The sequence below is a fragment of the Macrobrachium nipponense genome, chromosome 27 (assembly GCF_015104395.2).
Source record: "Macrobrachium nipponense isolate FS-2020 chromosome 27, ASM1510439v2, whole genome shotgun sequence".
Lineage (NCBI taxonomy): Eukaryota > Metazoa > Arthropoda > Malacostraca > Decapoda > Palaemonidae > Macrobrachium > Macrobrachium nipponense.
In genome coordinates this window covers 4,408,700-4,431,486 of record NC_087216.1, presented here as the reverse complement: position 1 = coordinate 4,431,486, position 22,787 = coordinate 4,408,700, and the positions used below count along the sequence as shown (strand labels likewise).

The 22,787-nt window shown below is 43.8% G+C and overlaps 1 protein-coding gene across 5 annotated transcripts in view; it reads left to right on the top strand.

Annotated features, from left to right (window-relative positions):
- Positions 1–22,787, top strand: part of LOC135200763 (uncharacterized) — a 57,414-nt gene that overhangs the window by 7,391 nt on the left and 27,236 nt on the right. For 2 of the 5 annotated variants that reach the window (XM_064229380.1, XM_064229383.1), the window contains exon 1: positions 21,027–21,236. The exons of 2 other annotated variants lie outside the window; for them this stretch is intronic. In XM_064229380.1, coding sequence (XP_064085450.1) covers positions 21,101–21,236 — 136 coding nt within the window. In that variant the 5' untranslated portion in view covers positions 21,027–21,100. Of the gene's footprint in view, positions 1–21,026; positions 21,323–22,787 lie in introns of those variants that run through there. One more of the 5 variants, XR_010311353.1, reaches the window with a different exon arrangement.

Sequence of the window (22,787 nt, the reverse complement as noted above, 5' to 3'; positions counted from 1 at the left end):
GAATGTTAAATCGTGCTCTGCCGAATTAAAATTCTTTATAATCCTATCACATTGTGGTAAACAGCATTCATCTAGGAAACTCTTGTAAGGATAGTAGGAACACGCTGTAATTAACCACGGTGTGTGCATAAGGCTTAAGCGTATCGTTATCTTAAGGTGAATTTTCCTACTACATTCTTTCCTCGCCGAGGCAGAGAGATATCCTTAGCAAAACGAATACGATGTTATTCATGTTTGCCTAAAAAATCCCCTCAATTCGTGGTTAAGTCCCTGATTGTATGGGGAATATACGGTGAAGCATTCGATCCTTTAGGAGAGAAAGATGTAACCAACCGTTCACGACCGAGAACCGGATGGTACTAGATTGGCTCACAATTACAGCCGTGTCGTTCACTGCCTGCTGCATTCATTCTGAGTTGCCAGTTACTCCCTTCAAGAATGGATATAATAAAATTATTCTCGAGTCTAAGAAAGCTCTCAATAATGCAAATTTTAGGCAAACAACCTTTGTTAAATACCGAGGCTGAATAGGTATTGTCGTAACAAACCTTTTAAGCGAAGTCTTTACTAGGAAAATCCTGTAAGGATATAGACAATTCCGTAGCGAACCAGAAAGGCAACTATGGTATGCGTATTATGACTTGTCATTCAGAGTAGTCATATACAGCAAGCCTTCTACGACACTCTTTCCTTTCCGACATGCAGAGAAAGAATAGAAATCTTACTCTCTTCGTTCATTTCGTCAATAATCCCGAATGAGTATTAGTCGAAAGATATTGCAAATGACAACCGAGGATCGAAGAGAATCTCTCCAGCTTTTATTATCTTGGAGATAAGTCCGTATTTACGCCTTTCTTATCTGGAAGAGCCTCTAATCAATGAATGAGAGCTCGTACGAATCTTGTTCAACTTCCAAACGATTGCCCCTCTTTCTGTAAATGGTTGGTTGCAATCTATTTTAGAAGGAGGATGATTTTAATATCCTCTTACTAATACTGAACTAATTCTCACAATTCTGCTCTATCTTCCATTCCTCAATTTGGGGCAAGATTGAGCAACCGAAGGAGAGCGCTTCCTTTCGAAACAAAGGTGAAGGGCTATTCGCAGTACCGACTCTAAACCTGACAAGGGCTACGGCAGCCTGTGCTACTTCTTGAGTCCCTGCCTGGAAAAACCGAACTTACTCTTGCCTTTATTGCATTAAGACGATCCTGACAAGGGCAACGGCCGCCTGCGCGACAACTCCCGTCCCTATCAGGAGAAGCCTCGAATGTCTTTCACCCTTCGCCTGGAGGACTCTCGGCGGTTGTCAGGCTCTTCTTGTAGGAGAAAGTGTCTGGCGCTAAGCAGGAGTATCTTGCCTAGAATACTCCTGGCGCCTGGTAGAAGTATCACGTTCCGAATACTCCTGGCGCCTGGGAGGAGTATCGTGCTCGTCGAAATACTCCTGGTGCTTAGCAGGAGTATCGCGTTCCGAATACTCCTGGCGCCTGGGAGAGTATCGTGATCAGAATACTCCTGGATCCTAGAAGACGTATCGCCCTTGGAAAGTTTTCTTGTTGGAAAGTCCGAGCATCTGAAAGGCGATCCTCGCCTGGAAAGTTCTGTACGTCTGGAAGGTTATTCGAATCTGGAATCTTCCGCCTTCTGGAAGATCCTGTGTGCGGAAGGTTTCCGATCTCTTGTATATTTGTTCTTGCTTAGAATTCGACAATACTTCCATTTTTGACATAGCCCTCCCTTTCTTCTGAATGAGAAGGACTTCCATTTCCGATAAAGATCCTGGTTCATAGTCTTTCAGGCGCTTTGCGCCCATATTCAGGCCTTCAGGTGCTTTGCGCCTCGTTTCAGGCGCTTTTGCGCCTTGTTTCAGACTGCTTTAGGCGCATTGAGCCTCGTTACCGGAGCTTCATGCCCAAGGAGCTAGAAGCTTAAAAGTTATATATATGTGTACTCACTAAACGAGATCCATATAATTCATTCGATCAACAAATATTCTTTAATATCTAATTCGTTCTTCTCAGAATAGATATATTTTCATATACTTCTCCTTTCTCCGTCTCTCTGAGTTTCCGATAGCCAGACGAGATTATCTTTGCATCTTCATTTAATCTACGCCGTTGAATGTTTACTCCTTATTCGTCAAGACGATAATAAAAAGGGGAACACATTGAATTAGGATGCCTTTCCAATGGCTATCCCTGGCAGTCTGGGACGTTCTACAGAACCTGCCGAGGGGACGCCTGAACGGTGGGTTCTCCATAACCTCCGTACGGCTTTCGACATTCCTTTCTCCTCCGGGCCAGGGAGCTTGGAAGAGGTCTAGGGCCTGGGAGCGAGACAGAGCCGATCAGACGCACCCCTCTATTGCAATGGGGAACACTATAATCACTTCTTACCTTATAATAGCTCGTATCTTGAGCTACATTCCTTTATCTTCAAATTGCAAATGAATTTGTAGATTCTGTGAAGTAAGAAGGTGATGAGGAAACAACACTACTAGTACTGTTAATATTCTAACTGCTTGTCAGAACGAGGGCTATTAAAGCTTCTACAGAAAGCATATCTAGTTCTATGTTTTCTGACTTCCTCAAATAGGAAGTTACCTTATTTTCCTCAATCAAATTCTAACATTTATTACACTTTATCAATGAATAAAAATTTATATTTCCCTTTCTTGCAAACTATGTAATTGTCTACCGAAAACTTCGGTAGTTACACATACTCTATTCTTCGAAAACTTCGAAGTTCATTCATTAAAAGTTATTAAAAAGTTATTAAAAACGTATGCCAAACCACCGATCCAGTACTTCCCTGTAAAAGTCGGCCCAGAAGATCGATGGCGATGAAACACGAAAATCAAATCAGGAGGGAAAGCAAACATATGTTTACCTTCCCAGCGACAGAGAGAATCTGATTAGAAAACGGGGATAGTTCCTAGTCCTGCCACCCAGCGGCAGGCAGGTAGATCACCTGACCTACCTGTAGCGTGTGCTGCGAAATTCGAATTTCTGTCGGGGACGACGGAGTCGATAGCTATGTATATATCTGACAGGTAAGTTGAATGTATGAAAACCCGGGTTACCAGCTGGTCGCTGCAAGAGCGGCCGCTGGCCTGGCAAGAGTCACCTGAGCGTCTCTCACCAGCCTTCTGCTCCGTGCCGCGTCTTGGCGCCGAGCGAACTCTGGCCCCAAAACTTGGCTGCACGGTCTCCCGAGGGAGAACGTACACTCGGGATCTCTCGCGAACGAGAGACCGAGCCGGAACCTGGCGTAGCGGCATCGCCGCTAGCACCAGGCGAGGAAGTACCAGAGCTAACCGATACTCCTCTGGTCCCCGTCTATCTCTTCCTTACGGAAGGGGAGACGGGCCCCGCTCCCGAAGGAGCAGGAGGACCAGCAGAAGGACCCCCCGTCCCACCGGGGTGGGACGGGCCCTTAGAAGTTCCCGAAGGAGACTTCTTAGGGGGGAAGGCAGCCTTCTTCTTCTTCGGCTTATGGGCCTTAGAAGTCGAAGGGGAAGAGGCAGCAGCAGACGATGAAGACGAAGATGACAGCTTCCTCTCTCCTCTCCGCGTCAGCTCACGCAGGACAGTCGTCAGGTCCTCCATCCAGGCCGGAAGGACCTGGGACTGGGGAAGACACACCGTGGGCAGGACCAGCATGGTCAGGCACAGGAACCAGGAGCGACAGGAACAGCAACCAGCTCAGGAGCGGCAGGAACAGCGGCAGCGGTAGACCCAGAAGGGACAGCCAAGCCAACAGCGGGAATCACATCAGCGGCAGGTACGGCAGGCCAGCGATCGCCTCGTAGAATCATCGGCAGCCAGCGGAACCTGGGTCCTGGCGGCCGGTCCAGGGGCGAGCTGCTGGAACAGCGGAAGTCTGGGGCAGGCAACACGAAGAAAACAGGCGGCGGCGGCAACCCCACCTCGGTACGGCTGCGGCCCTAGTAGCGGCAGACGGCGTCATCGACACAGCATGGGGAGTGTAGACCAGGAGGGGGGGGAGCAGCATAAGCGGACCGTGTAGTAGTGGAGACCGCCCCAGACCTCGCTAGACGCTGCAGCAGCCCGTGGATGCTAGGCACGCCTGCCTCGCGGTGGTCCATACCTGTCCAAGGTCGTCTCCACGGATGTAGCACCTGCGGTAACATAGATAGATTAGTAAGAGGGGTTCCCTCACGCACGAGGGGAAGACATGCCCCACCCCGAACGCAAGGAAGACCCAAATACAAAATACAACGAAGAAGCTGAGCGGGGGGCAGGAAGGAAGACGAAGAATCGGATACCAAGGGAGTCGCGGGAGAGCTTTCCGACGACTTCCTGGCAGACCTTCGCTTCCCCTACCCCCGCACAGCAGTGAAAAGTAATATGAAAATGAAACGAATACTGCCCTTGCGATTCACTTCATAGAACTTAAAAGGGGAAAAGATCAATTCCGGGTAAGAACGGAAACTTGATCCAATAATATGGATGCTATCATAAAATATATATGAAAATGAAACAGAATACTGCACTTGCGATTTCATTTTCACATAAAAAAATCGTAAGGATCAATTCCCTGGGTAAGAACGAAAATTGATCCAAATTAAATCATGCAAATAAATAAATGAAAAATGAAAAGAAATATTGCAATTGCGAATCCACTTTCATTGCATTCTATTATACAAAATTAAAAGGCTCGTGCCGAGCGCAATACACTCTCGGTAACGAACGCACAGGGCAAAAATATAATGAAAAGAGTACTTACATTTTTCAATTACACACTTTCGCCCAAAATACATGACTCGGCGCGAGCGCGCCCGCCCTCGGCACCGAGACATAATTCAAGGGTTCAATTCAAAAATGAAAGAGAGGAAATCGCCGCATCTACGGCGATAACATCCATGTTGGTTCATAATTAAGTAATGAAAATGAAAACAGTGTACTTACAGTTTCATTTTCAATTCAAACAAACCATTAGTAGAAAACACAATATAAACAAAGCATACGACGATGAAGCGGGCAGAGAGCGATGACGAACACGTCCTTCACACCCGCGGCCGAAAGCAAAATGATGTTTGTTTACCTCCAGTCGCGCGGCGCGCGACTGTCGGACAAGCAGTTAACTACTGTTCTCCCCTTGTTTCGAAGCTTACGACCGTTCCAGCTGCCGCTAGCTACTCCTATTGTTAAAGGACCGATGGTTTGTATTACGTATCGGAACAATTGTATTTTTCATAACTAACAAACCTGAGGTCCTAACATTAGGATTTACTAGCGCCAAGCTGGAAAACGGTAGAATTAAATTACACTTGTGAGATCCAGGGACTAATGGCATCTATACCAGGTCACGGGGCATGTATACCAGAATGCCCATGGCTACCTGTGACCCATCAGTTATATTTCTAACCCAGTTTAGACTGCTAGAGGGGTGGTTCGAGGTGGGCCTTTAACTGTTAAGACCTCAAGGTTTGTTAGTTATGAAAAATACAAATTAGTTACAAATTTGGTATTTGTTTCATACACGAAACAAACCTTCGGTCTTAACATTAGGATAGAACTTACTACTGGAGGGAGGTAAAGTCTCTACAACTGATGGGAGTTTGCCACCTTATCCATTTCGAATATATAGGGAAATTCTAAGAGAATGGACAATGAACCTAGGACCAAAGATATAAGCGGATCTATTGGTTTTTCTCCCACTGGGTGTAGATACTATTCTACTGTTTACTCTTGTCCCTTGCAACTGGATCCACCTTCACCCCTCTTTTCCCTATTATCCAGAGGGGTGTGTTGCTACTGAAAAGTATATCATCAGCTAAGATAGCTTCACAGTATGGCTGACCATCTCACCTGCATCTAGTCCGTTCCAGCACATATTGCCCGTAGTTAAAGGAGTAGGAAGAAAGTAGTAAAGAAAAAAGACCAGTCATCCCATTCATTCTACTTTCATACCTTCATCTTAGACTAGAGCAAACTGACCCGCCAGGGGCATCTGGATGAACTATATCACTTGTTGGGCCGCCACCACTGGACCCAAGGAAAAGGTGTCCAAGGATCTATGGGCAACATCTTTCAAATAAAATGAGGTGAAAGTTGTTTGGCGCTTCCACACACAGCTTTCAGAATTTTATCCACAGACATGTTCTTCTTAAAGCCAGGGCAGCACTCACACCCTGATGTCATGAGCTCTAGCTCCCACCTGGCTATCTGACCCTCTGTCTTTTCTGCCGTATAAGCATCTCTGATCGTCTCCCTTAGCCAAAATGATATTGTATTCTTGGACACGTCCTTCTTGTTCCGTCCCTGTACTTACTTCGAACAACCTCTGGCACCCCGGCCTGAGGTGCCTTGTCTCTTAAGTACTCCCTTAGTGCCCTGACGGGGCACAGGAGCATCTCAGCTTTGTCGTTGTCTACAAAGTCTGCCAGGAAGGTATGGTAAAGGAGTCGAATCTGCCGTCTACTATTGTTGGATTTTGGGTCTTGGCCACGAATTCTGGGACAAACTCACATACCATTGATCTCCAACCTCTCGAGTGCTTTATGAGATATGAGAGGCCATGTAGCTCCCCCACCCTTTTGGTTGAAGCCAGGGCCAATAAGAAGACTGTCTTCAGGGTCAGGCTCCTATCCGTGGACTGCCTTAGTGGTTCGTAGGGGGGTTTTGTGTCAGACTACTCAGTACCTTGGTCAGATCCCAATCTGGGGCTTTTAGCTCCTTTGGTGGGCATGACTGTTCAAAGCTCCTCATCAGCATGGCCAACTCCATGAAGACGATATGTCCACTCCTTTCATTCGTAAGACTGAGGCTAGAGCCGCCCTGTACCCCTTCACTGCAGATACAGACATATGTTTTTCTGTTCGAGATATATCAGAAAGTCTGCTAACTGCTGAATAGTGGTACCGAGTGAGACACGTTCCCTCTACGACACCAATCACAGTATGCTGACCACTTTCCTTGGTATACTGTCGCAGATGATTTTCTGATATTACCTGCCATCTGAGTTGCTGCTTTCTGCGAAAACCCTCGCTCTCGGAGGAGATACTTGACAGTCTCCACCCGTGAAGCGATAGGGACTTCACCGACTGGTGGGGTACTCACACGTGAGGCTGACACAGAAGGTTGCTCCATGGAGGTAACTCTCTTGGCACATCTACTAGGAGTTCCAGTAGGTCTGGAAACCACTCTGCTTTCGGCCATACCGGGGCTACCAGGGTCATCTTGAGGTTCTGAGACCGCATTACCCTGTTCAGAACCTGAACGGATTAGACAAAATGGAGGAAATGCGTACACGTCCAGATTGTCCCAGGGGTGTTGTAGCGCATCTTCTGCTACTGCCTCTGCGTCCGGGACTACTGAACAATACACTTCCAACTTTTGTTGTGTACCTGGTTGCGAATAGGTCTATGATCGGTCCTTCCCACAACATGAGCATCCTGTCCACTACCTGTTGGTGTAGGGACCACTCCGTTCCCAGAATCTGATCCCTGCGCTCAACTTGTCGGCCACTATGTTTCTTTTTCCCGGAATATACCTGGCCTTGATGTCTACCAGGTTCTCTATAGCCCACTGGTGAAGTTTAACTGTCATCACATGTAACTGCCGAGAAACTAGGCCTCCTTGCTTGTTATATAAACTACTACTGTGGTGTTGTCTGACATCAATACCAGCTGAGTGTCCCTTTACTCTCTCCCTGAATTCTTGTAGAGCCAGAAAAGCTGCTTTCAACTCCAGCACGTTTATATGGAGTTCTCTGTCCTTGCAACTCCATTTTGCTGACACCATCAACTCCTCCATATGGGCTCCCCAGCCTTCTAGTGACGCATCCGAGAACAGCAAGAGGTCTGGGGAGGATTGTTGAAGGGGGACACCCACTGTCAGATTGTCGTCGTTCACCCACCACAGCAAGTCTTTCCTCACTTCTGCCGACAAGGAATTTGCTCGTACGGGTGATCTACTGTTGGTGACCAAAACTCCTTCATCCTCCATTGTAGGGACCGAAGGTGTAGCCTTTCCTTGTGGTACTAGCTTCTCCAGGAGGTTAGGATTCCCAGCACCACCTGCCACTGTCTTGCTGGCTGTGTCTGCTTTCCAGAAAGGCATTCACCACTTGTTTGCATTTCTCTACTCTTTGGTCTGTCGGGAATACTTTGGCTTGTGTTGTGTCTATCACCATTCCCAGATTATTCCAAACGTTGACTTGGATCCAACTGCGACTTCTGCTGATTCACCACAATACCTAGGCTGTGACAAAGCTGCAGGAGGGCCGCCCTGTCCTGAGTAATTTCTCCCTGGACTTTGCTATCACCAGCCAATCGTCCAGATATCTTATTAGCCTGATCCCCTGAGCATGCGCCCACGCGACACGAGGGTGAACACTCTCGTAAAAACTTGAGGAGACGTTGTCAATCCGAAGCACAGGACCTTGAATTCGAAAGCTTTCCCTGCAAGACTGAAGCGGAGAAATTTCTAGAAGACTGATGGACTGGTATCTGAAAGTATGCGTCCTTTAGATCGACTGTCAGCATAAAGTCTCCGATTCTGACTGCTTGTAGAACCATTTTCGGAGTTTCCATCTTGAAACTGGTTTTCCTTATAAACAGATTCAGCGTTGACAGGTCTATTACTGTCCTCCACTCCCCGTTGGCTTTGGGTACCAGGAAAATCCTGCTGTAGAAGCCTTTTGTCGGACTGCATACTTGTTGCACAGCTCCTTTTCCATCAATCTTCACTTCGTCCTGCAGAATATGTGCTTCTGAGATTTGTGGGCATAAGTGACGTGGGGTAATGGTTGATCTGTCAGGGGCGGGTTTACCTCGAACGGAATCAAATACCCGATCCTGAGAACATCCACCACCCACACTGCTCTGCCCTAGTTCCTGCCACACCTTCCAGTGATTTGCCAGGCAACCCCCCACATGGTGTGGCCGAGTGATGGGAGTGGGAGGCGCCCATCCTATCTTCTTGAGCCTCTCCCTCTTCCCCTATTGCCCCTTCCTCTGTTGTTCTATTGTGAAAGGGCCGATGAGTTTATCCTCTTTGGGGAAGAGGGTCTTGTGACTCTATTAGGGATGCTATGTCTCACTGTCTTCTTCCGAGACATCTGCTGTTGTCTTCCCTCCAAAGGAGTAGTTTGACTGTTAGACGTTTTCCTAACTGCCTGTTGCACCAACCTATCGTTAGTGTCCATCCTTCTTCTATCTATCGCCTCTTCCAGTATGACCTCTGGCAACAGCAGTTGCGATTCCAAGATATCCCCATTCCTCATTGCAACAGGAATCCAAATCCACATTGCGGCTATAGTCTAGCCAATGCTGGCATCTCTCCTCATTAGCAGGATATTTGCCCAAACATTGGCACTTACCGTTTGTCAGGTACGCAATCGCCTTGGAACCTGACTGTAGTAATCTAATGAACAATGGTTCATCCACTACTTCCTTGTTGCTTCCGAGGATGCAATTTTCGCCACTGCTGTTGACCAAAGGTCTAACCAGGAAGCAGCCTGAAAGACAGAAGAAGCTGTTGCTTCTAACGTAGCAGCCTCTTGGTACGTCATCGAAGGGCACTCCATTTTAACCTGATCCAAGGTTAATCCAGGCCTTAACCTTACAACATTAGGGTTCATTTGTCTAGACAGCAAAGGGACCTTCGGTGTCGTATAATTATTTCCTTTGCTTTATCATTGGAGGGGGAATAAATATGATATTGTTATGATACAATAAAGTTTGTTGTCATACTTACCTGGCAGATATATATAAAGCTGTATTTTCTGAAGTCCGACAGAAATTCACAAAAAACTTCCGGCACACACAGTGGTCGGCCAGGTGGTTAGTACCCATTCCGCCGCTGGGAGGCGGGTATCAGGAACCAGTCCCATTTTCTATTCATAATTTTTATTTCCACTGTCCCCTGAGGGGAGGTGGGTGGGACTACTTTAATTATATATCTCGGCCAGGTAAGTATGAACAAACTTTATTGTATCATAAACAATATCATTTTGTTCATGAAACTTACCTGTCAGATATATATATAGCTGAATCCCACCGTTGGAGGAGGGAAGGGACAGAATAGAAGGATTTTGGGAAACAAATCCATGCAGATGATTTACATCTTGGTTCCACCGTTTAGCATTGCTGGCTTCGTGGTTATTGCCACGTAAGTCTGCTTGTGCTACTAGAGTTGCCAGCGAGGTAGAGACCTATATAGCTGGTGCACTCCAGATGATCCTGTCAACAGGGGCGAGACCACGACGTGACTAGACCATATGACCATACCATGGAGGGCTAAGAAGTAAAATAAATTATATTATAAAAATATATATCACCACCTGACCAACCTAGCCAAAGTTAAGGTGTGTTTTAACTAAGGCTTAAGAGTTAAGAAGTCACCGTTGTCGGCGACTCAACTACTAAATTAAGAGCTCTTCCTAACCATTCTCTACAGGATAGGATGAGTGGTACTACTTGCCCCCAAGATTGTGTCTGCAGACACGTATGGCCCTAGCGAGCAGCAGATCTCATATGCCATCTTCACATCTCGCAGGGAGTGTGAATTGAACACAGAGTTGCTTCGCTAAAACATGGTACTCAGGATGTTGCTGAGTGCCATGCTCTGTTTGAAATGCTTCCGAGGCCGCGCCCTCACCTCTCGTGAGCATTCAAATCAAAAGATTTCAAATCTTTGTGCCAACACAATGAAGGAGCTTTTTTTGAAAGAACTCCTTAACAATAAAGCCAGGGTGTTCTTCGATATGGGCAAGTCTGTCTTTTCGGAACACTGCAGATTGTCCGTACGACTTCGACTTTCTTGAGTTTTATGTAGATAAAACTTGAGAGACCTGACAGGGCACAGGACTCTCTCTGGCTCCTTTTTTTTTTTTCCCAATGCCCCAATTAACTTGTGCCATCCTTGATTCCAAGCTCCTGGCCCAAGAACAAGACGGGTTTCCATTCTTAGGCCACACGGAAGGCTTAGAGAACGCACCGCCTTGTGTTCTCTAAATGCCAAAACTTCTGACGATGGCTGAAAAACCTCACTAACCCTCTTTGTCGTATCTAGGGTTGGTTAAAAAGGGCTTCCTGATCCACGTGCAAGAAGTTAACAGGTAGGAGATGTTCGAATGCTTTGACATCAAGAACTTCAGACTATGTCTAAGTTTCCATATTGAAAGCTTCGATCTGGACATGCACAGTCAGTCAGTCTGTACTAAAGTCAGGTGACCGACCAGTTGACCAGTCAGACGCATCAAGGACAGCAAGGCTGTACCCTGAAGACCATAAGGCACTATTCTTCGCTGAAGGATGAGTGTCTGGACTGCCTGGGCGATTCAAGCTAAGCAAACCTTGGGGTATGAACGCAACCCAACGTCCGTTAGCGAATCAACTCCTTGAGCCACTCCTGACTCAAGCTTCTGGTGCCAGGAGAAAGGAGCGAGGAGCAAAAAGGCGATTCAGTCCCGAAGGACGAATGCCTGACAGTCCAACCTGGTCTCATGTTAAACGATCATCGGGGGTGTGTAAACGCAACCGACTTCGTCAACAAGAAACTCAGGGCTACTATGTGTCTCCTGATCTCGCACGAGTGTCTGACTCCGAGAAAACAGGTGAGACAAAAAGTAGATGGTGAGCGAGTTTCGAGATTCCACAGAACTCAAAGATCGTGAAGGGCTTTGTTGTTTGACAGAAGCAAATCTCTGAGCCCAAAGGCCGTCAACAACATATTTGCGTATTCTTTAATAGTTGTGACTGCCAGCTTATCCCATTCTTCAAACGGAAAGGGAAGACGGCAATCTTATGCTGTCACACATCTCGATAGTCTGAACGTAGTCAGACTCAGAGCGGAGAGGTTATAGGTACCTTTCATGATAAAGTAGACCGACTCTCTCGGAAAAGGTCCTTGGAAGGACGTGACCTCTGTGAATCTAGGATCTTGAAGGCCAACATGGGGCGATTAGCGTCATTGTCGCTCCCTGTGATGGTATAAATCATCTTATTACATTTCCTAAGCGTTTGAAAAAGGGGAAAAGAGACTAAACATCCATCCCTGTTCAATATCATAGCGAAGAGATGTATGAAAGGACGTCCCTAAAGTCTCCATAACTCTCAACATACTTCTAAAGAAAGATTCCACTCGGAAGTCAGTAGTTTGCTGCCGTCGATCGAGACGATTTCGTACGGACTTTTGCAATCCTGTAACGAACTCTAGAGGATCGTTACATTCTACGTTTCTGGTTGTTATAATAGGCTCTTTCTCGTAACCCGAACAGGGACCGAGAGAAGATACTTCCTAAGATATGAGAGAGCTGTGGAAGATCAGAGTTGATATGGACCACTGGTTCCAAAAAACTCGTTTCCAGGACTGGAGGGAAGACAGAATTGCTTCCACTTCTTTCAGATTATGATCCAGGACATCTGAAAACCCTCTCCAGATGTCCGGCACCTTCTTTCTATCACCTCAAGTGATACTTAACGCACCAAGAGATGTTCAGAATCATTCCTAGATCTTTAATAAAATTTTCAGTTTCCCGGTAGGAAAAAAACTGTAGAGGTCTGAATTGCAGTCTATTCAGGGAAACAAACTTCTTTAGGAAGAAATGGTCCCCAGCAAGCTCATCCATTCCTCACACAGTATGTTTACTTCCCTAAAAAGGCTGCGCTTTGCCTAAGCAGGAGAGCATATAATAGTGAAATGTTGCGGTAGACTCGTAGTCCTATACCGTGCGGTAACGAGCACCGAAAGGAGTAAGAGATATCTCTGAGAACATAGTAAGGCAAAACGAATGCAATGTTTATTCATTCATGTAAGAAATCCCCTCAATCTTCTAAGGCTAAAGTCGTGATTGTAGGGCAGAGATACAGTTAGTCAGTCAATCCAGCAGGAGAGAGAGAGACGTAACTGCCAGCACAGATACGGTAGTCAGTCAATCCCGCAGGAGAGAGAGACGTAACTACAGCGCATGACAGCGAACGAGCTGGTACTTGCCTCGTTTGGACTGGCGGAGAGGACAGTGACAGCAGCAGCTTACGATCGTCGTCTCTTAACTTTATGCCTGGGTTGCCAGCTACCCTATTTCTACGAAGAAATAGGTCCGTAATTTTTATTTAGCATAAAGAGACTCTCAAGCTGGTATATTTAAGCGAAACAGAAAACGCTAAATATAGATGCGTTTGTGTCGTCATAAACACTACCATACAACGGTAAAGATAAATCGGAAACTCCTGGAAGGCTGCAGGGAGTAACGATTAAATGTCCTTAAATTAATAGACAATAGACCTCTCGGTTGCCATCCGAAGAGGTAACTACAGCAAGCGTATATGACTTGAGCCAACCAGTAGTAAAATAACGCAAGGCAAAATATGATATTATATTGCAATAAAGTTTTTTTTTTTTTTTTCCATACTTACCTGGCAGACATATATACTATAGCTGAATTCGGAAATACAGCTACATACATATCTGACAGGCAAGTTTCATAAACAAAACTCAAGAGAATTGAAGCGACAGCTCAAGCTTCTTATGTTATTGGACATAAGCGTTCATTGACGATAGTCTACAAGTCTATTTCTTGTACGAGTCTGCGAATGATGAATGAGAGCTCTTCCGAATCTTGTCAATAAGAGCTTATCCGCTTACGCAATATAAAGTTAATGAGAAGTTTGTCAATGAGAACTAACCCATTTACGGGACAAAGAGATAATTTGTCAATGAGGGGATACCCACTTACTTGACAAAACGATAGAATATTGTCAATGGGGGAAATTCACTGAATTGACAAAACGTAATCCAGGAAGTCGAGCATTTTATTTTCGATTCCCATCTCAAACGAGGAAGGGGCAAGAATCCTGTTAAGAGACGGCTTACGACAGGTAGAACGACGATGTTCAATTCGGCAGCGTAAGTCCCGCCGACTAGGAAACTAACAAAATCTATCATCTGGAAAAGCCCTTTCAGATGGGCTAAAAAAAAGCTTGCAAAATTATCCTGGGAAGAGGAAGAAACTCTCCAACCAGCTTCCTCTCCCGTATCAAAATTTATTGGCAGTATGGGCAAAGGAAGTGTCTTTCTTGAGCTTTACTCCTTTTGATGAGTGCCTTTGCAAGAATCCTACTGAACGTTGCCGAGAGTCCTGACGTGCAGGACGTCGAGCTTTTACATAACCCATAGCTGCCTTACCGCAAAGTCTTGACTGCGGTAGAGCAAAAGAGATCTTTTCCTTTAGCTTTCCATAACTCCATCCAATCCTGGACATTTACGGAAAAAGCAAATTATGTACTGACAAAAGACCCTCTATAAATCACGAAACCCACCCTGTGGTCTTGCTGGGTTCGAAAACGAAGTTTGCTTTTCCCCCTTTTAAGAGCTTCCTCCGAAAAAGGGGCACTGACGTTACTTACAACATTCTTCGCAGGCGATGTAGAAGGGATCACCGAAGTTAGGTAAAAAAATCTTTAGGCCCAAATCAGCTTGAAGACTTCAACAGAAACGTTCAGCCAGGCGACACACCTGGCGTGCGCGCTCGGCGTCCACTGACTAGCAGCGAGCACGCTCGGCGTCCATTGGCGAGCAGCGAGCACTCTCGGCGCGCCCGCTCGGCGTCCACTGGCGAGCAGCGAGCACTCTCGGCGCGCCGCTCGCGCTCGGTATCCACTGGCGTGCGCTCGGCCTCGGCGTCTACTGGTGCGCGCTTAGCGTGCACCCGCACGCGCGCGCTGGCGTCCATCCGAACGTCCCGTCCAAGCGAGCGTCAAAAAAAAAAAAAAAAGCGTGCAGAAAAGTGTCACGCTCCTGACAGGCGTCGATGCAAGCGAAACTGCCTTCAGGGAAGAGCATTAGACATCTCGGAGAGAAAACCGACTGCACGAAGCAGTCTCAGGTGAAGGGTTGATCGTGTGAGAATACGCGGGGCGAGGGAACGCCTTCTTATTCTCACAGCAACAAAGCTAGGACGTCCGCGCTCAAAAGCGTCCTGCTAATATGACTTGCTTTCCTTTTCTCGGTGGAAAGACGTACACGAGTTCAGGCGACGTTCGCCTTTTCTTACTTCTCACTGCAACGCATGACGAGAGAGAGAGAAGGAGGACGTGAAACGTCTCTTACTATAAAGCTTCTATTTAGAGGGCGCGAAGTCCTTCCGAAAGCTCCAAAACCCTGCGCAGGGAGGGACGCTTCGGAGGACGAGAAGCAATCCTTCAGGATTCGTGCCACGCACTTTGGCAGCCTGGGAGTAACTTCAGGTCTGACCGAAAGGCACATCAGATCGGTGGGAGTTCCTCGTAACCCTCCTTCGGCTTTCGACATGCTCTCTACTCCCGTTCCTGGGAGTCAAGCAGAGGTCCCGGCCTAGAGGCGAAATAAGGCCGATCTGACGCACCCTCCATACACAAGGGGCACTGTCACTGCACTTAGCCACTTCACTTTTGCTCTCCAAAGCCAGCACTTTCGATTCTAAGTTACGCAATCGATAGAGTATCAGAGAAAGGTCAATACCCTCTACGGGGGGGGGGAGAAACTGTTTAGGGCCCGAAGGCAACATTACAGGGTTAGGAGTAACAACTACAGAAGTAGCACTTTCACCACAATGATAGGAGAGCGAGCACCTTAGATTCCAAGATACAGATGGAATCTATAACGTAAAGGGCATTACCTCACGAGACATATTTATAGCCCGTAGGCCATACTACAGGGTTAGGCAAAATAGTCTACAGGTAGGTTAGCCTACCCTGACTTTGTTTACTGATTAATTGCATACATATGAATCATACGTCTTCCTTATGGAATTAGACAAAGTCTCACACTTACCTTAATGACAAATCTCAACAAAGAAGCAAGACACATAGCCCTCGTGCATACGAGGTGCGGAAACTACCGAAGCTTTCGGTAGCCACACCCTATCTTAGCAGACAACACCCTCTGAAACTAGCCTAACTAGATTCAGATATACAAAAATGAATCATATCAAAACAATTTAAGATAGCGTATGCCTAGCCACAAATCCAAGTCAATAAATCAAAAAAGACAATTAGGATATTTAGCGGCCATGAAGTTTCAAAATCCTAAGACGGAGGTACTGAAAACAGGTGTTTCCAGCACGGCGACAGAAAAATTATGAATAGAAAATGGGACTGGTTCCTGATACCCGCCTCCCCAGCGGCGGGAATGGGTACTAACCACCTGGCCGACCACTGTGTGTGCCGGAAGTTTTTGAATTTCTGTCGGACTTCAGAAAATACAGCTATATATATACTGACAGGTAAGTTTCATGAACAAATTAAATGATCTATTAGATCTTAAGGAATTATCCCTCCCTGCAATCTTTGCGTTTACGTGTTGCAAGGGACCGATTTCCGCATGACTCGAACAAGGGCAATTCATACGGGCCACCCTTGGTATCCCTCTTTAGTCCAAACGCCATGTCAATTCCAGGAGGAAGCATACTGGCCGGTGTTTCTGTCTTCTCCGAAAGGCTATTGAATTGACGAATCAAATCAATAACCTCTGCATACGAGGCCAGAAACTCTTGGTTTTCTCCTTCCTCCGGCTCTAGTGTACCACTCTCCATCACAAGGGATGTTGTCTCGCCTCTATCTTCTGACAGACGGCCCGGAATTCCACGGCCGCCTGCCCCTACGGCCGCGGTCTCTTTTGATCTTTGCTGGCCGCTGTTGGCTCGATCCCGGATAGTCAGCAGGGGAACGAGAACGTCTCACTCTTTCTCTGCTCACGGATCTAGAGCGAGAATCTCGTCTAGATCTCCAAGCCGCAGTGGTGCCATCGTCATCGCGTGGCTCAGCCTTATTCATTCGATATTTAATTGGTGAAACAAGAATACAATTACATCTTTAAGCATAACATTCAAAAGATTGAAGTTTTGTCAACATAATATATATATGAAAGCGCACATGAACTAAAATAAGCACGTGAGGTCTTCATAAATTATGTTTTCAAGGCAGTTTTGAAATCTGGTATGGCGGCAACCATGTGACTGCCGTTCGTAACCACAGCCAAGCCACCATCTTTCCCGGCCTTCCCAGCACTCATTTGAACAATGTTAGCATATATATGTAACGTTTATTGATCTTATTCAAGATTGCAGTAGTAATCAGCACAATAAAATAACATTTTGTTGCCTATATTAGTGAAAGTATCAAATTTCTTATTCCCGGGGTCATAGTTTGAACTGAAATTTATTTTTACCTTGTAATCGGCGGTTTTATCCTTACCACTATCACAACTGAAACTCCAAATTCCTTATTTGATTGTAATTATACATGTTTTAGTCTTGATTCACTCCACATTGCACTTGAACTACGTTGCAGTACCTGGTTCCTAAGCACTCACTCCACAAACAAAGTTACGGGCAGCACACGAGCACACGGTTTATGAGGTGCAAAGCTTTATTCCCTTAATTGTTTACTTTACTCATTATTTAGTTTAACTTCACTTGTTACTTCAAAATGTTTATTTAATTCATGTCTAGGTATTATCCCTTTTTTTGCAACCAAATTAACCCTGTAATTTAGCCTTAGTAGTTAATTTCAGATTTTTCCCACGAAAATCACCCGTCCGCGGATTTGTAGAGTCGCTTCCATGAACAAGTAGAAAAACAAATAGCTAGGTAGGTACACTCGGCAAGGAAACTTAAGATACAGTTTTTTTAAATCTTCGGACATATATTGTTCAATAATGCCACACCTGGCAACTCTTGAAAGGGGGCGGAGCTTCCGAATCATAGTGTTCGTTGCTTTTTTTTTATTTCCATCAACTTTACACCATAAAGAATCTGTTGAGGTCCTATAATCATTTATACTTGAATATAGAAACAGGCTCTATATTATTTGTTACTGTTGGTTTGGTAACGTCAGTTCAGGGTAGAATATCGATCATCCATTTTTAAAACCTATAGTGAAACCTTATTTATAAGTACTGTTTGACACTAAACTGACGTAGAATTCATATGTAATTAAAGACGGATCTTAAACAATGAGAGAATGGGTTTTAAAATTTGGGCAGTACTTGTGGAAATCGTGAGGAACAATACAGTAAAGAATGAAATATTATGACGGTAGAGAGAGAGAGCGCGCAAGCATAGGCCTATCTATAGAGATACTTAATTCATTATATTTACTTTGAGAGATTGAGTGATAATATTTTTTCAAATGTGTTTTAAAAGTGGAGAGGAGAGAGTTAGAGAGATAGAGAGAGAGAGAGAGAGAGAGAGGAGAGAGAGAGAGAGAGAGAGAGAGAGAGAGAAGCAAAATCTGCTCATATGAAGCTTATACCCTATTTATAACTGCTCAATTTCATTATATTTTCTTTGGGAGATTGAGTGATAATATATATTTTTTTTGAGTGGAGATATATTTATTTTTAAAGTATGTTTTAGAAGTTGAGAGAGAGACTTGTGATGGGGGAAAGGCAGAAGAAAATGCATATAATGAATTAAGTATCTCTATCGATAGGCCTATGCTTGCGCGGTATATAACTGCCAAGATCGTGCTGCACTATGCTAGTGAAAATTTGAAGGGTCATAATATTCAAGTTAATTCTCTAAGAAATTCATACCCTAATCTCGACTACAATCGACAGTTGCCGTAGCATTCAGATTGTAAAAAGACGTGAAAATTTTAGACACCGGGTGCCGTCATTCTTGCTCTTTACTTTTAAAATCGGGTTTCATCAACAAATCATTCACGAAAAAAGCTGTGTTAAGTAAAAATATTTATTACCACAAATAACTCAATATGTATTGCACAGGCAATTAAAGTTTTATATCGTGGGAGATCTTTCAGCCTCGCGGCAAAGAAATGCAGTCGCGTAGGGCTGTAGGCTACTACGAACTGCTTTGTAATGGGAGCATATAGCCAGAAAATCTTTGAGCTGACATGCTACTTTAACCTTGATTAAGATTTATATTTAAAGACAGTAGCTTTGTAAACAGCAACTATAGTAGTAGCATTCGATCCATGCCAACGTCAAAGTAACCATAGTGTGAAATCAGTTACGTTAGCCAGTATCCAGTGACTTGCGCTTTCCCGCTCGAAGTTCTAGGGCTTCTCCTCACATCATAGAAAACGCTCTTGCGGATGCAACTAGATTTGTTCAACCTACCTTAGTCGTCGCAACATTGAGTGCCATTGATGTCAGCTAACTTTAATCGCTTTGGAATACAAACATAAACTGAAATAATTGCATTCACCACTTACGAAAGATGCAATAGGGTAAAAAACCGCATGGTACAGGGGTGAACCATGTACGATCAATGTGTACAACCCCAAGAAAAGTACATCATAACGCGTCCTGACACCGGAGTAGAGGTCTTTAGCTCCGTTTCTCACCAACAACAAGTCGCGTCTGATGCCCATCTTCGATGTCATGACGCGTTATAATATACTTTTTTTGGGGTTGTACACATTGATCGTACATGGTCCACCCCTGTACCATGCGGTTTTTTACCCTATATCCCCGTTCATGAAGCAAAACGAGTAAATATTGTCGTCGTGATACATAGGGTAGGTAGTACTAAAATCAGAAATTCACATTCTATCTACCAGATCTCTATGAACGAATCCATCTGAGAAATTCTAATTACTTTGGACATAGTAGCTACCTATATCGTGTTTATAAGTATCTGAACGGTTTTGTTTTGCAGTTTTAACTTATATGATATAGGTAGGCTAATTTGCAGTATATTTTCATATTCTAGAGTAAATTTAGCGATATTAAGTCTTTTCAGTAAAAACAAATGGGAAACTGGATGAACGAAAGCTAATGAAAATTGTATCTTCAGTTTTCTTGTCGAGTGTACCTACGTAGCCTAGTAGGTACCTAGTACTGTACGATAGGTAGGCAAGCTAGCTAAAGGTCTCAGCAATATGAAAACATCCAAATTGCATCAATGGAAATGATACTACCCTCATTTCCAAAGTAGGTAAGCACAGATATATACTATACTACCATACCATAGCCTACCAAGGCTATTTTGTATATCTAGTAGTACTAGGTTACTACCTAGTACTAGTACTCGAGTACCCTAGACTTGGTCTAGCTAGGCAACTACCTACCTATAGTGTAACCTTAAGAAGCCCTCAGCCATTCAACATTTTCCAAAATACCCTAACTAGGGCTTGAAATTATCATAAAATACGAACCTTACTTTAAGAAGTTACAATGTTCAATAATATTGGGTAAAACCTATGCCATACCTGTTTGCCACCTCAGTTTTTAATCGGTTGAGCGAGCGTTGTAACGGCTCATCGTATTGTTATACTTTTCTTAAGTTACTGCTTGTCATTTCATTTTCAGTTTTCTACATCATACTTCTTTCTTTTGCTTATATTTTAAGTTTAACCAACATAGCGAAGTCAGCCAAATGATTAACACTGTACATCTTGACCTAAATGGTTTTCCTATTCAGGTATTGAAAATTTATTTCTAACGTTGCACCAATGTGAATTTGGCTTTCCTGTTACTTTGCCAGGCTTTTCCTTTGCACCGACTGAAATATAATGGCAGATTTTGCCTCGTTTTAAGACTGGCCTTCATTATAATGCCAGCATCCTCTCTCAACATAAAAATCTGCTAATCATTTTTCGCAGATGTGCACGTATTTTAATGTTCCTAGTTAATCTTCTAGTGCTCATGTTTCTGTCTTTAATTCATGTCTCTTTTTTATCATCCAAAGCATATTGTTAAGGTTCATGATAAACTTTAATTTGTCTTCAATCTGCATTTTTTACAGTGCAATTACAGCCTCCTGCTTTATAAATAGTATCTCTCTCTCACACATCCTCGTTTACATCCTTCGACCGGGCCTAAGGCATGATTTTGCTGTCAACTTCCGTTTCCAATTACTACAGAAGTGCTATCTTTTTCACCCTCTTAGAACATCTACTACAGACCCAATATAACCTTTTTATCTTTCTGTCATTTTATATTATTTCATTTGAGTCTCATCCAATGTTATGTTTCCATGAAGGCATTATATACATAAAACAAATTCATACATTTCGCACTCTGCATCTTCAATAATGTTTAGCCGAGTCCTCTTCTTTCCGGTTATAGTTGGAATTAAACGTCGCATACAATCACGGAAGTGTTGTGGAAAACAGGCAAATATGGACGATATTGACGATGAGGCTATTATTGAAGCTGTCAGACTACATAAAGCTATTTACGACAGAACTAAAAATACCAGCAGGAAAGCTACTGATGGCCAATGGAAAAAGATCGCCGAAGAGCTTGGGGGTGACGGTAAGAATGGACAAATTCGTTCTGGGTCGTATAGTATCGCGTATCTTCCAGGAAACGACTCTTTCCGCAATATACCAAAACGACAGGTTATTTATACCGCCGAACTCAAATTATCAAGTGTAGTGTTATACCAAGACCACCTACATTGCTTCTGAATGATACACCATAATTAACTAAGGGATAGCTTTTCAGTGTTATGGAAATTAAGATTTTATTGGCATTTAGGAATCAACTCTTGAATTAAATCGATGAGTACATTTGAAAATATCAGAATACTGTAGGTTGCTTGTCAGTATAAAAGTATGATGAATTACCATTTATTCAAAAAAGGGAATAGGTTTTTATATTTATAACTCAGTTTTTTTTTTATCTTATCCATATTGTTAATATTTAATCTGATATGACTACCGTTGGAAAGTAGGTTGTGGATAGGGTAGAAAGAAACCTTTGAAAAGCTTTATCTTTACTACCTAATGGTATTATAGCCTGGGTGTAAAATTATACTATTATATTTGTTATTTGGCCCAACCTCCAAAAATAGTCAAGATTTGTTAAATAAAGATGTGTACCTCTTAACCTAACCTAGGGTACAACATTATACTGCCTGACCAGTAAGCGCCCCCCTCTCCCCATTAGCCTTAATGTTGCAATGCTACCTCAGAAGATTAATGACCTAATCTAACAATGAGTATAATTTTCTGCCTGCTTAAAAGTCTGTCCCTTTGAAGTTCCCTCAGAGCTCACATAATAGCATGGTTCGTGCATTTTAGATGAAACAGTAGCTTGGCTATACCTAATACAGTAGAAACTAAATGTATGAAATTTCATACATAGTAGGCTAGTTGGTACAATACGAAACATTGGCTCCTCTATTCTTACTTGACAAAAATGGCATAAAATGTAGACATTTTATTGGTAGTTTTGTGAATTTGACATGAACAGCCAAAAAGTTGATATATAGTTAATACAGATGTACATATTAGGACCAAGCCCAAACTTACCTTTACCTTACAAGAGAGCACAGTTGATGAAGAGAAATAAATATCCGCCAATGAATGGCACATGAAGCACCAAAATTAATTACAAAACTTCAAAAATTTACAGCTGATAAGACATGTGTAAGTTAGAGAAGCTAATCAATCACTCAGGCATTAGTACAGTTTGTATTACCTGACCTATCCAGCCCTTACAAAGTCCAAGAAACAGTATCTTATTGGGACCCCCCCCCCCCCCCCATATATTTTCCAGAAAGTGCAAAATAACAGTTCAAGGGAAGTGCAGGGTACTTAACCTTGGGTAAAGCATTTTAACTTACAACACACCTTTACCTTCCTTAAGTTATTTTGGCTGTCAAAAATTATGGTTTATCACTGCCTGGAGGAGTGACCTGGGAATTTTTAATGGTTAACTGTGTGGTTCTCAGTCTACCTTCTGTATTCATCACCATTAGACTCCCTGCATTTGTGAATATTTTTCATTTATGACTCAGGAGTTACAACTTACATGGGGTGGTTTATTGATGGTACAAACAATATACTTATTTAGCAGATG